The sequence below is a fragment of the Poecilia formosa genome, unplaced genomic scaffold (assembly GCF_000485575.1).
Source record: "Poecilia formosa unplaced genomic scaffold, Poecilia_formosa-5.1.2 Scaffold740, whole genome shotgun sequence".
Classification (NCBI taxonomy): Eukaryota; Metazoa; Chordata; class Actinopteri; order Cyprinodontiformes; family Poeciliidae; genus Poecilia; species Poecilia formosa.
Window position 1 is genome coordinate 16,886 of NW_006800679.1, and position 13,401 is coordinate 30,286.

The following is a 13,401-nucleotide window of genomic DNA, read 5'->3' on the forward strand; positions in this document are numbered from 1 at the left end:
AATAATCAGCCTCCTGAGTCTAAATACTCCTTGACTCTCTTGTTTCCTTTCCAGATCCTTTGGTCGTCTTTCTGGGTCTCGTTTCCTTGAGGGTTTTGGTGAAAATACTTTCCGCTGTTCTTCATTTTCCTCTCGTCTCATTAGGTTTGTTTTCTTTTTTCTAAATAAAGAAGTTCTTCAGTCGGGTCCAAATCTACCAACACAAATCATGACAGATCTTCCTAACTCCTAAATAAAACTTTGTCTAATTCTCACTAAAATAAAAAGATATTGTAATTTAAAACACGTTAAAACTACAGACTCCAGTTTGTATGATAATGATAAACGTTGCTTCCTTGTGGAGAAACAACTTGGACCAAATGTATTTATTTATGCATGTTCTCACTCTGTTAGATGTGTCTTTAGTTGAAATGATGACACCTGCTGTGTTTTAATCCATGAATCTTGAACCCAGTGAGTAAAAACAGATGTCAGCCTCAGGGCCTGACGACACCATTTTAGGATCATCTGTAAAGGTTTTTGTTGCCAACGCTGAGCATTTTCAGAGTTCAGCAACGACCATTTATGAAACAGAGTCCCTGACTGGAAAATTTAAAAAAAACTGGTTTCATGTTTTTATTTGCACACAAGCTGCGTTTTTAAAACCTTTTAATCTTTTTGCGTCTCTCTGAAACTCACATGTTTCCCTCAATCTCACAAATAAACATGGCGCCGTTTTGTGTTGTCCGGTGTTGGTAGTGCTGTTCTGTGGCAGTGTTACAGCGCCACCAAATGGTCTGGCGTGTGTACTACAGTGTTTTCAGTTATCCTGTTTTATGGACACTTTTTAAAAAATCATTTACGAAAATGCTCCGTGTTCGTCTCCATGTGGAGAAATAAGGGCGAGTTAATGATGCATTTATTTCTGAACTTTGGTCACTAATTCATTATTTTCAGATAATCCTAGGAGTTTTCTGAAAAAAGTTTAAAAGTTTTGTTCCTCAGACCTCTGTAGCATTTATGTTTAGTTTTATTTGTTGTGATATTTCTAATCTCCAGAGTAAAAACATTTCTCTCTCTCTCACATTCAACCTTCTGTTTGTAACAACTGATTTTGTAATTAATCAGTTTTCTCTCATTTCTTTGTAGTTTTTGTTTATCAAAGGAGTCAAATGTTCATGTTTGTGCTAAAAAACAAAAGTTCCAGAAGTTCTCTGCTCTTTTGTTTTGAACAGTTCATGCATAATAAATGTATAATTCTCCATCTGGCAGCACAACTCTTAGATCCTTGTGACTGACAGAAAATCAGACCTACTGACGACGTTTGATTGATCGCAGAGATGAAAGAGACCAAACAAGTTTGGTGAATATTTTAATCTGTTTGTGTTTTTCTGAGTTTCTGGGGAGAAAATGCATCAATGACTGAAGTAATTAATAAACCAAAACGCTCTGAAGTCTTTGATTTTCAGCATCTGAGCTGTTAGAGTTGAGAACTTTGAGATGCTAATTTTATTTTAAACAACAGTTTTCTTTTTCCTGCTCTTCTTTTTGTTTATTTGGACAAAAAAATCTAAACCTAAAGTTCCTCAACATCCAACAGAATCCAGTCTGTATTAAAACTCAGATTAATTTTGATAATAAAAATGAGTTTAAGGAGATGAAGGTGTGCAGAGGAGAGGCGGTTCGTCCTGTTCCTCCTTATCAGCAGAAACAAAGATTAAAAATAAAAATGTTTAATGTTTCTCTGATGCATTTTATTTTTTAAAACTGTTTTTTATTTTAGTTTTCTACACATTTCTTTATTTTAAAAATGTAAATGTATTGTTTATGTTCAAATATTAATATGATTTATATGTGGAAATACAGCAGAAATAATAATATATTTCTGAACAGAAAATCCTCATATTTTCTACAGTCAAATAAAAACAGAGGAATTTTAATTTTAATAAAAAAAGATTATTTAAAAACTGAACCAAAAAGGAGTTTATCTTTTATTTATGGTTTAATTCCGGTGTGAAAACATTAGATTTTTATTTCAGATCAACGTCTGGAAAAGGGATTTATTTTCTCTTTTTTTGTGCTATTTTCTTTTAAATTATTGTTGGCTTTAATTGTTTATATGATAGCAAACAGTTTATTATTGTCTTTTTTTTCCCTCCATCAAATCACAGTTTATTATCCACAATAAACTGAAGTTTATCCAGTTTATTATGGATAAACTTCTACAGTTTATATATATTTATATTAAATTACTTTTATTTTACAAAAAAAAGGTTAGTTCATCTTTTGTTAATATTTTGAGAAATTATTCTTCTCAACTGGTTTGGACACCTGAAAATTAATATTAAGAAAAAAAGGGGTTATTTGCAAAACCCAATGTTTTCCAAATATTTATAAATAAATTACATAAAATCATTAGTAGTGAAATAAAACTAATATTAGATCATTTTTTCTCTCAGTGACAGCTGCTGTCTCAAAATAATTCATAGTACTGGACATGATTCCAGTAACTTTGTGTGGAAACAAGTTCAGGATTTTTCTGCAGGAAAAACCTGAAACGCCTCACCTCCATGTCTGCATGGACCAATCAGAGAAGAGACAGCTTCTGATTGGAGGATGGAGCGGCACCGGACCCCCTGCTGAGTGGAAGAAGCGGCAGCTGAAATCTGGACGTTTGAATTCAGGATGAAACCAGGGAAACCGGCTGCAGGTCTCAGGTCTCTGAAAGTCTCTCCTTCTCTTCTCATCTCTGAACATTAATACACACCTGTGATGAGAACCTGCAGCTGGTTCTGGAGGTCCACCTTCTGCCTGATTCTCCTCATCCCGCCCGGTTCGGCTCAGCATGAAGACGGGAATTCGGTTCTGGAGCCCGGCTTCTGCCAGCCCATCTCCATCCCGCTCTGCACCGACATCGCCTACAACCGGACCATCATGCCCAACCTGCTGGGTCACAGCAACCAGGAGGACGCGGGGCTGGAGGTCCACCAGTTCTACCCTCTGGTCCAGGTCCAGTGCTCGGCGGAGCTGCGGTTCTTCCTGTGCACCATGTACGCGCCGGTGTGCACGGTGTTGGACCGGGCCATCCCGCCCTGCAGGTCTCTGTGCGAACAGGCCCGGAACGGCTGCGAGGAGCTCATGAACAAGTTCGGCTTCCAGTGGCCGGACCGGCTGCGCTGCCAGAACTTCCCGCCCCACGGAGCCGGAGAGATCTGCGTGGGTCAGAACAGGAGCGATTCTGCAGGTCCGGCCGAGCCGAACCCGACCGCCCGGCCTCCGTTCCTCTGGAGCGGCCAGCGGTTCTCCTGCCCCCCGCAGCTCCAGGTTCCGTCCCGCCTCAGCTACCGCTTCCTGGGGGAGGAAGACTGCGGCGCCCCCTGCGAGTCCGACAAACCCGGCGGACTGATGCACTTCAGCCAGGAGGAACTAAAGTTCAGCCGGGTCTGGGTCGGGTTCTGGTCCATTTTGTGCTGCGTCAGCACGCTCTTCACCATCCTGACGTATTTACTGGACAGAAGGAGGTTCGTCTACCCGGAGCGACCCATCATCTTCCTGTCTGGCTGCTCCTTCATGGTGGGGCTGGCCTACAGCGCCGCCTTCCTGCTGGAGGACAAGGCGGTGTGTGTGGCCCGGTTCAGGAAGGAGGGGTACCGGCTGGTGGTCCAAGGGACGGAGAAGGACGTCTGCACTGTCCTGTTCGTCGTCCTCTACTTCTTCAGCATGTCCGGCTCCATGTGGTGGGTCGTCCTGGGCCTCAGCTGGTTCCTGTCCGCCGGGATGAAGTGGGGCCATGAGGCCATCCAGGCCGGCTCTCAGTACTTCCACCTGGCAGCCTGGGTGGTTCCGGCGCTGAAGACCGTCCTGGTGCTGGCGGTGGGCCGGGTGGAGGGCGACCTGCTCAGCGGCGTCTGCTCTGTGGGAGTCCACAGCCTGGAGGGCCTGCAGGGCTTCATCCTGGCTCCGCTCTCCGTCTCCCTCCTCATCGGCGCCTCCTTCCTGCTGGCCGGCTTCGTGTCGCTGATCCGGGTTCGGTCCATCATGAAGCACAACGGCACCGAGACGGAGAAGCTGGAGAGGCTGATGGTGCGGATCGGCGTCTTCGGCTCGGTCTACACGGCCTCCAAAGCCATCGCCATCGCCTGCCTGCTGTATGAACAGGCGTTCCGGCCGCAGTGGGACGCCACCTGGCGGACGCAGACCTGCAAACACTTCGCTACTCCATGCCCGACCCGAAACTCACCGCCGGCCTCGCCGAACTTCACGGTCTTCATGATCAAGTACCTGACGACCTTCACGGTGGGGATCGGGTCTGGATTCTGGGTCTGGTCCGGGAAGACGCTGCAGACGTGGCGCCGCTTTTCCATGAACGGAGAGGCGGCGGCGTGGAGGCGAAGCTTCCGGGACCGGAACCAAACCGGCAGGAACCCAAAGTGAATCTACCGAACCCGAACGAACTGAGGGAGGGAGGTTTTATTTTTACTCAATTTTACACTGAAAAAACACAAAATATTACCAAATATTTTGGTCCAGTTTTTAGTTCAAATATCTCAATAAAACCCAAAATAACTTAGAAGTAACTTTTCACCCAGATTGACTTGATATTCCTTAATACTGATGGAAAAGTATACATTGTATATCCTGGCAGATTATTTCACTTGTAACAAATACTTTTTCATTACTGACATAATACAAGCTCCTATAATTTATTCAAGTTATTAATAAGTTTGTTTTGTTTTATTTGAGTATATAAATATATATAAAAAGTTTCTCCCAGCTGTTGTCATCCTGAACAGATAATTTGTTTAAAACCTGATTTATTTTTCCTTATCATCCCAGTTGTTTCTCTGTGTTTCTACTGTATTTTTTATATTTGAGATATAAAACTGAATATTATTTTATTCAGTTGTTTGACACGTCTTTGAGAGTTGCTACTTTTAAATTGGGTTGTGCTTTATTTTGTGCACAATGACAATAAAAGTTATTCTGTGGTTTTATGTGTTAAACAATGTTTTCACCAGAAACTCAACAAAAATGACTGTAAGATTTTCTTCTTTTCTTCTCTCAGATTTTTTCAACGTTTAAAACAACCTTCTCCTTTAAAATGATCCGTTTATATGAATTAAATCAGGGTTTGGCTGAACAGGCTCCTCTGAATCAATCGACTCTAAATGTTCCAGTTTGTTTGACATCTTTTGTAAAAACAGAGCTCAGGTCATGTGATTCCCAGGTTTGTTTTATCCAAAAGTTTATTTACAGAAACAGACAATAAAAACTTAAATCTACAGGGAACCGATGAGTTTGGAGCAGACAGAAGGACGATCAGTCAGTCTATCGTCACGTTTCCAGCAGTTTTTCACATGAAGATTAAAATCCCAGACATCTTTGTTCTCCGTCTGGTTTTGGTGCTGAGGTTGGAGTTTTTCTGTTTGCTCCACCGGCCGATGGGTTTTACCTCCCGGTTGGGAGATAAAATGTTTTCCTCCTCAGAGGAGCAGCAGGAACGTCAGGAGCTGCTGCTGCTTCCTAAACTGTCCTGGAGAGGCGAAGAATGGGAGACAGCAAAACGTCTAACTTTAAATGATTCTTACATATTCCCACATTTCTGTGTAACATTTCTAATGATTAGAATAAGTACAATGAATGTTAAAAAGTAAATTTTGCATGTTTATTGAACGTTGACATCACAGCATGATGAGTGAAATGACCTTTGTGATTTGAGGAAGCGCAGCAGCAGGAAGGCAGATGTTCCTGTGAGTGAAGCCACAGCAGCTGCAGCGCCGACAGCAGCAGGAACCCAGGAAGAACCTGGAACTAAACCAACAAAAACCCTTTCAAAGTAAAAGCTTTAGCTCTGAAGACAAGCTTCTAAAGACTGTAGCAGTCAGTATTACAGCGGTTTGGAGGAGACCTCTCTGTCACAGAAGAACCGTTTGTGGTCAGAAGTTTACATACCCTCATCATTACTATGACGAATATGTAATTGGATTGGCACCATAACAGTAAATATTTTTATCTGCATCATAAATATGAAACATTCACATTTTCTCATGTGAATATTTAATTATAGCTTGAATATTTTTACTATATGTTGGTATTTTTAGCATTTTTCTCCTTTGTTTATTATTCAGTTTGATTATTGTCCTCAGTCAGTCTGCTGGTTATATTTATGTTTTAATTGCTGTTTGTAAATTATATTCATATTATATGATGCTGCTGTTTTATTTCCTGTTGAGTTACTGCAGATGAAAAGTTTTAATTTTGGCCAAATTTGAAGGATTTTCAGCATAAATCCTGACAAACTTTTCGATTTGATTTATTCAGTTTAATTTAATTAAACTTAATTTACTTCAGTTAAACTCAATTAACTGAACTCAATATATTTTAATTCAATTCAGTGTAATTTAATTTAATTCAGTTCAAGTCAATTTAATTATTCCAGTTACATTTGCTTCAGTTCATTTGGATTTGAGTTAACGTCACTTAACTAAATTTAATAAATTTAAATTTATTCAATTTGAAGGTTTTTGAAGAATTGTAATATTAGTGGGGTGTATGTAAACATCTGAGCCTGTGTGACCTGTTATGTTCACAGTGACCTTCATTAATTCGCTCAGTTTGTTTTATTCGCCGTTTTTAAAGTGATTCCGTGTTTCCTGGGTTGCCAGGTTGGGTTGCCAGGTTGGGTTCGTACCCACCCGGGTGTTTCTGCATGTTCAGCATCGTGCCGCTGATCACCGCCTCCTCCTCGTTGCTCATCTCGCAGCTGTACAGCCCCTCCTGCTGGGCCGTCAGACCCCGCAGCGTCAGGCCGCCCGACGCCGTCACGGCCTTCACGTGTTTCCTCCAGGCCTCCGTCACGCTGTGGCCGCCGTCCGTCCGGTTCCTGCTCAGGACGATCTGGCTGCCGTTGAACCTCCAAACGAGCCGCGTCACGGTCAGGTTCCAGGCCGAGCAGTTGATGGTCACTTCCGCTTCCGGCACGCTGACAGAAACTAAAACCAGGACGCAACACATGAAGGCATCTTAAAAAAATCAGGTGTGCAAATTTACACTGTAAAAACACAAAATATGTCAATGTATTTTTATCTAGTTTTAGTGCAAATAAAAGAAAGATGTCTTAATGTAAATGAAAGAATCTGCCAGTGGAAATGGAGCTTTTCTCAATCAATATTAAGGAACTTTTGACCTGAAATAAGTTCCTATATTTTGCTGTAAAGTTGCTTGTAAGTTAGTTTTGTTTTCCTTAATATTGATTAAAAAGTAATTGTTATACACTTATTACAAGATATTTTCCCAGAGTTATAGGTAAAACAATCTGTAAGTGGAACTATATTAAGGAATTATTTACATAAACGAGTTGCTATATCTTGTTGAAAAGATACTTATAATTAATATTTTGCCTTATTTCAGGTGTGCTGAGATGTTGGCACTAAAAATAGACATAAATTCTTGCTAATATTTGGTGTTTTTGCAGTCAGATGACCTGGTGTGAAGACGGTGACCTTCCTGCTGCTCCTCCTGGTGCTGAAGCTGCAGCTGAAGGTCAGGAAGGAAACGCCCTCCGACAGCGTCAGGGAGCTGTTGATGTCGTAGCGCTGCTCTGCGGTGCGGCTCACTCTGATGGCGCTCTGGACGCTGGTGTTGGACGAAGCCCTGAAGGACCAGCTGTGCTCCGGACTGGGGTAGATCCCCTCTGAGCTGCAGCTCATCCTGTTCCCCGTCGCTTCGATTTTCAGTTCAGTGACCGGAGCTGCGAGAAAAAAGGAAAGAGAAAAGTGAGGAAATGTGAATGTTTTCTGCAGCAGTAAGCGTTTCTCCTACCGTCCACCATCAGGTTGATGAATGAGTGACTGTTAGCAGCAGAGCTGCTGGTGAAGCACTCATATCGCCCCTCGTCCTGAACTTTGACCCCTCTCAGCAGCAGAGAGGCGTTTCCTCTGGAGATCTGATCCCAGAAGAGAGACGCTCTGCCTCTGAAGCGCTGGTCCTGGTCCTGGTCCTGCTGACCCTGCTGGTCCTGCTGACCCGGCTGGTCCTGCTGACCCGGTTGGTCCTGCTGACCCGGCTGACCCTGCTGGTCCTGCTGACCCGGCTGGTCCTGGTCCTGGACCTGCTGGTCCTGCTGACTCTGATTGCTGTGAAATGAGCGGACCAGAACCGGCCGGGCCTTCAGCTGAACCCAGTGGATGTGGATCTCTCTGCTGCTGTGGAAGCGACACGGCAGGACGCAGCTCTCCATGTAGACACAGGAAACATCGACGTCTGAAACGCAACATGGAGACATGAAACTAAACTCTACAACTAAATAAAACAAATAAATGATAGAAAAACACATTAGAACATGTCAAAACACTTAAATACAAAGAAAACATGATATACACTGCAAAAACACAAAGTCTTAACAAGCACTTTGTCTAGTTTCTAGTGTAAATATTTTGGTTCACTTAAAATACGACAAAACTAACATTTAAAGAAACAAACACGAATAAATAAAACCTTAATGTTGATGAAAAACTATTAGTTCCACTGCACAGATGTTTTCCCAAGATAAATAAAAATATTATTGAATATTTTTTTAGTTTTGTTTTATTTCTAGTGCTCAAGATATTTAAACCAGAAAAATACTTTTGAGTTTTTGAAGTTAAATATTAGAAAACTGCTGAAGAGCAAAAACATGCTGAATCAGCAACATTAAATATTAGATACATCAGATCTTATTGTGTTAATAACAATAATTAAATAAAAATATTAAATATAAAGCATGAAAATAATTTATTGACAAGGATAATAGTAAAGAATTCTGAATAAAGATATGAAAAAATAAACAAATGTAAGAAACTATAAATTAGTGTTTCATACATTTATTTTTATCATCTATAAAAAAACTTAAATCAGACTGAAATGTTCCTGATGTAGGTCAGTTAAGGTCACCTAAATTATTTCTATGTACAGAACAATTAGAGATATATTTTAATGTTTTTCAAAGTTCACAGACATTTTTATGATATTTGGTAAAAACACCTTTAAACTACGTAACTTGGATCAAATCTTTTTCAGCTGTGGTTGTTTTAAAACGTCCTACAGGAATGAGTTTGATCTGATCTGACTGTGTGTCGTCATTTAACTGTCAGGAAGTCAAACTGGGGCTTTCCCAGGATGCTAACCTGGTTAGCTTTTAATTTGGACCTGAACTGGAGTTTAATCTCAACATTTCTGTGTGAAAATATGAATTCAGGTGTTCAGTAAATTTATTAAAATAATGTTTAAGTTCTGAAATGCTACTTTAGAGGTGAGTTCCAGAAAGAAAGGTAACTTGTAGTTCCTGTGGCTTTGAGGGAAAAATGGAAGCTTGACAATGAAATGAAATGTTTCACGTTTCAAAATGTCCAGTTCTTGGAAGTGGCAAAGTAATCTTTAAGAAAATAAGATGCAGAAGGAATCCTGTACGCTTCTGAGAAAGTCAAACAAAGTAAAGTGTCAGGAAGTTCTGAGAAGAGAATCTTTGAACACCTGAAAGGAACCTGTTCGTTCCAGGAAGGGAGAGAAAGGAACCTGTTCGTTNGAAAGGAACCTGTTCGTTCCAGGAAGGGAGAGAAAGGAACCTGTTCGTTTTACCTTCTAAGTTTAGGAAGGATTGGAGATTTTTGAATCCAAACCACTAAATAAATCTTAAATAGAGCCTCAGCTTCATCTTAATGTGTTGAATCTTTTCTTATTGATTAAACAATAATCAATAATGTCAGACAGGTGCATGTCTGACGTCAGGATAATATTTCATCTGTTCTGGATGAAAACAGACCAAACATCCGGAGACGAACCGAGGAGATTCTGAAACAATAACCGTCTGAAACAGATAAATGATCATATTTACTCAATAACTGATCATTATTTATTCGTATTCTAGTGATTAAACATACAGAATAACCTGGTGTTTCATATGTAGTTACCAAATCTAAAGTTTTGAAGCCTTTTAAGATCAAAGGGCTGTTATTATAATAAACATATTAATAAAATGATCTTTTTATCTCTTCATGATATTATCAGGAGATTAAATGAATATAAATTTATTTGGCCCCAACTGCATAAATTTAAGAAAGACACAAACCTGTCCTGCTAACAAAAAATAAATCTTTATTTTAAAAAATAAATGCTTTGTTTATTGTTAAGCAGGTAATTTATTTTATAAAAATATTTAATAACTAATTCTGAGTTGAATATTTTGGTTCATGTACAAAAAGTTTGGACACCAGTTAAGATTTTATTTTTAGAGAGAAGCAGAGCTGCAGAAAATAAATCAGATTTTAACTAAATGTTAATTAATTCAGTTACATAAATATTGTGATAAAAACTAAACATGATCTGACAGCAATGAGTCAAATGTTTGTTTTGAATATGTTCATAAAATATTACATAACAAAACATAACATCAAAATGTTTATTTTTATAAATTCATTTCTGTGTGTGGAAGAATAAACTTAATGCTTCAACCCTTTAACCACCTAAATAATATCACATTTATTACATGTATAATTCAGACATAAAACAACTAAACTCATATTTTATATTATCTATTTAACTTTAGTTACATGGATGAACAATTATTATTTGTTTAAATTTCACCAAACAAACAAACTAGCATCAATAAAAAACGCCAACAATAATTTACTAATATTATTATATATTATATTCAGCAATAAGAAAATGTTCATATGATAAACAGTTTATGTTAAATATAAAATTATTCACATCTTTACTGATACACAGAAGCTTTAACTCTGAATTTAAATATTTTAAACTGATTTAATTCTTGACAGATAAAAATTATCCTTAATATTAAACAATTCTTGAATATTTTCTGGTAATTGTTTATTTAAGACTAAAGAATTAGAGCTGTCTGTAGTTTTACTATGGAAATTAATTTGAATAACTTGGATTTTACAAATAGCCTGTTAAACATCTGAACTTATTGATTATTGATTTTGCTCTGTTTGTTACTGGCTGTAGTGTAGATTTGTAATTATTGGCCCTATCAGGAACTTAAACAGGGTCAGATTAATGATCAGTAAAACAATGTAAAATCAGGTCTATTGTTCCTGTTTGTGTCACAAATTCAGGTTAAGTTCAGTTTATATCAGAAAACTCATTTAGACATTTAACTGAAAACAAACATGTCAGCTAAGACTTCATAATGATGAATTACAGGTTGGTGAGCTCTTCTAGAAACCTGCATCATATTTCTCCATCAGTGAATCGTTTACTGACCTGCAGACCAAACGGCCTTCAGCCACAGAAACAGCAGATTCAGCAGAAATCCGGAGCAGCTCAACATTTTCCAGCTTCATGTCATCAGACACAAAGACCTGATTGGAACAAATGAACCAGATTCAACGGGAAGAGACAGTTTGTCCCCGAGGACTGACTGGTTTTTCCTGATCAATATCAAATATATGACATGTTTGCATATAAGTTTCCTTATGGGAAGCCATAGAGGACAAACTGAGTTGAGTCAACAATCATCTGCTGTGTGACGTTTGTTTCCTCGTCGCTCTGCAAACAGAAACAGAAGCTCAGCTCAGAAACTGTTTGATCTGTTACATTTTAAAACAGATTTATTTTTATTAGCCGAAACTAAAAACTAAATGCAATGATTTTAGAAAATAAATCTTGAATCTTGATTCATTTTTTTAGCCATCAGGTTATTGAATGAATGATTCTTTAAGATGAACATCAAACATAAATAACTGCTCCAGTTAATCTGGAGTGACATTTACGTTGCACTCAGAAATGTTTTATAATTTTCACTTGAAAAAGTCTGAATTAATTTTACTCAGTAAGTTGTTTTTTAATTTTACTTACACATTCACACAAAATGTTCTCTTACTTAGCAAATAAAATGTTATTGGACATAAACCTGTTGCATCAGGTTCCCTCCTGCTGCATAATCACATTTTATGTATTTATTAAATTAGAAATGTATTAAAATAGTTCAGAATACCTGGTGTGACAGATTAAGTTTATAAAATGACAAACTCATTCAAAGTAACACAATAAATATAATGTGCCATTTTAAAATAAAGATAAAATAATTAGTTGTAAAATTTAAACAATAACTGAACCAAGAAGTCATTTTTTTCAGTGTGCAGCTGAGGAAGTTTGGTTTTAGTGAGAAAAACAATAATCAGAATCAAAACAAAACTTCTGCTGAATTTCCAGCTCCAACATGTGGATCTGATGAACAAACGGATCTTCACATCAGATATGAAACCAGTTCTTCTCTTTTCTTCATCTGGTTCCTCCTGGTTCAGTTCCTGTTTGAACATCATGCCTGGTTTGTCGCCTGCAGGCGGTAGAAAAACGTCCTGCAGCGTAAATAAGATGATCTGTTTGGATGAAAGTGAAAATCCTGAAACTTTGTTTTCTGCTTCAAACTGGTCCTGACATGAAGTTTGGTCTCTTTGGTTGGTGAGTTAATAACTGACCTGCAGTAGAAATGTGTTGATGATAAAAGACAAAATGTTTTAAAATTTATTTGAAAAAGGAAAATGATTTAAAACATTTATCTGCGTTGAATCCTGCTGGTCTGCACTTCAAACTGAAAGTTTGATTTTTACTGCAGTGAATAAAACAGCAGAGATGAAGAAAAATAAACTTTATTTAAAGCAACAGATCAAATTACATTTACAGGATAATTACAGAAAAATATTTACAATATTTCTGTTTCCAGAGTCGATCATTTGTTCCAAATTGAGAACCACATTCATCAAATCTTCAGTCAGGACAAAACAACTCGATATTAAAACACATTAATGAGAAAATAATCACAACATTTCAGGAAAAGAAAATAATTCAACAAATTATATAAACTTCAACTATTTTACAAAGATTGTGGTTTTGGGTATAAATTGAATCAGTGAATTTAATGTAACTTTGTAAACAAGCTGCAAGTTTTTTTTTACTCATAATGTTGAAATGTTTAAATGTTTTTAAAATATAAAACATGTTAAGTTTTCCTTTTCAAACCAAACTGGTTTAATACTGACATGGTATAAAGAAAACTTTGGTTTAGGTCAGCAGTTCATCACAGTACAGGGCAACCACACACACACACGCACACACATACACACACACACACACACACACACACCTCATGTTTCTGGGCAGTGGGAGGAAGCTGGAGTGCCCAGGAAAAACCCAACGATGGCCAGGAGAACCCAGAACCTTCCTGCTGGGAGGCAACATTTCTACCCACTGCTCCACTGTGCAGCTCATTCCTCTGGGCTCCGTCTGACTCAGGATGATCTGATCGTTGAACCTCCAGACCAGGCTGGCTGCAGACCAGTTGGAGTCAGAGCAGTGGAGGGTTGTTGTCCTGTAGGGGGCGTGGGCCACTGCTCTTTGGCACTTAGAGCCAAAGAGCAGTGG

General features: G+C 38.6%; 3 protein-coding genes across 4 annotated transcripts in view; 1 reads left to right on the forward strand and 2 right to left on the reverse strand.

Annotated features, from left to right (window-relative positions):
* Positions 1-2,405: 2,405 nt before the first annotated feature.
* LOC103131291 (frizzled-7-A-like) lies at positions 2,406-4,801 on the forward strand. The gene has a single exon (XM_007542899.2). It carries the CDS (start codon positions 2,752-2,754, stop codon positions 4,411-4,413), a length of 1,662 nt encoding a protein of 553 aa, XP_007542961.1. The 5' UTR covers positions 2,406-2,751; the 3' UTR covers positions 4,414-4,801.
* Positions 4,802-4,867: 66 nt separating this feature from the next.
* LOC103131290 (CD276 antigen-like) overlaps positions 4,868-13,401 on the reverse strand; it is a 42,717-nt gene continuing 34,183 nt past the window's right edge. The window contains exons 4-7 of one of the 2 annotated variants that reach the window (XM_016666552.1): positions 13,253-13,370; positions 6,675-6,850; positions 5,685-5,790; positions 4,868-5,512 (exon numbers count right to left, since the gene is read on the reverse strand). In XM_016666552.1, the coding sequence (XP_016522038.1) occupies positions 5,503-5,512; positions 5,685-5,790; positions 6,675-6,850; positions 13,253-13,370 (410 nt within the window). In that variant the 3' untranslated portion in view covers positions 4,868-5,502. Of the gene's footprint in view, positions 5,513-5,564; positions 5,791-6,674; positions 6,851-13,252; positions 13,371-13,401 lie in introns of those variants that run through there. The other variant, XM_016666551.1, reaches the window with a different exon arrangement.
* LOC107834741 (programmed cell death 1 ligand 1-like) lies at positions 7,366-8,339 on the reverse strand. The gene is made up of 2 exons (XM_016666553.1): positions 7,801-8,339; positions 7,366-7,729 (listed from the first exon to the last, which is right to left on the reverse strand). Exons 1-2 carry the CDS (start codon positions 8,312-8,314, stop codon positions 7,386-7,388), a joined length of 858 nt encoding a protein of 285 aa, XP_016522039.1. The 5' UTR covers positions 8,315-8,339; the 3' UTR covers positions 7,366-7,385.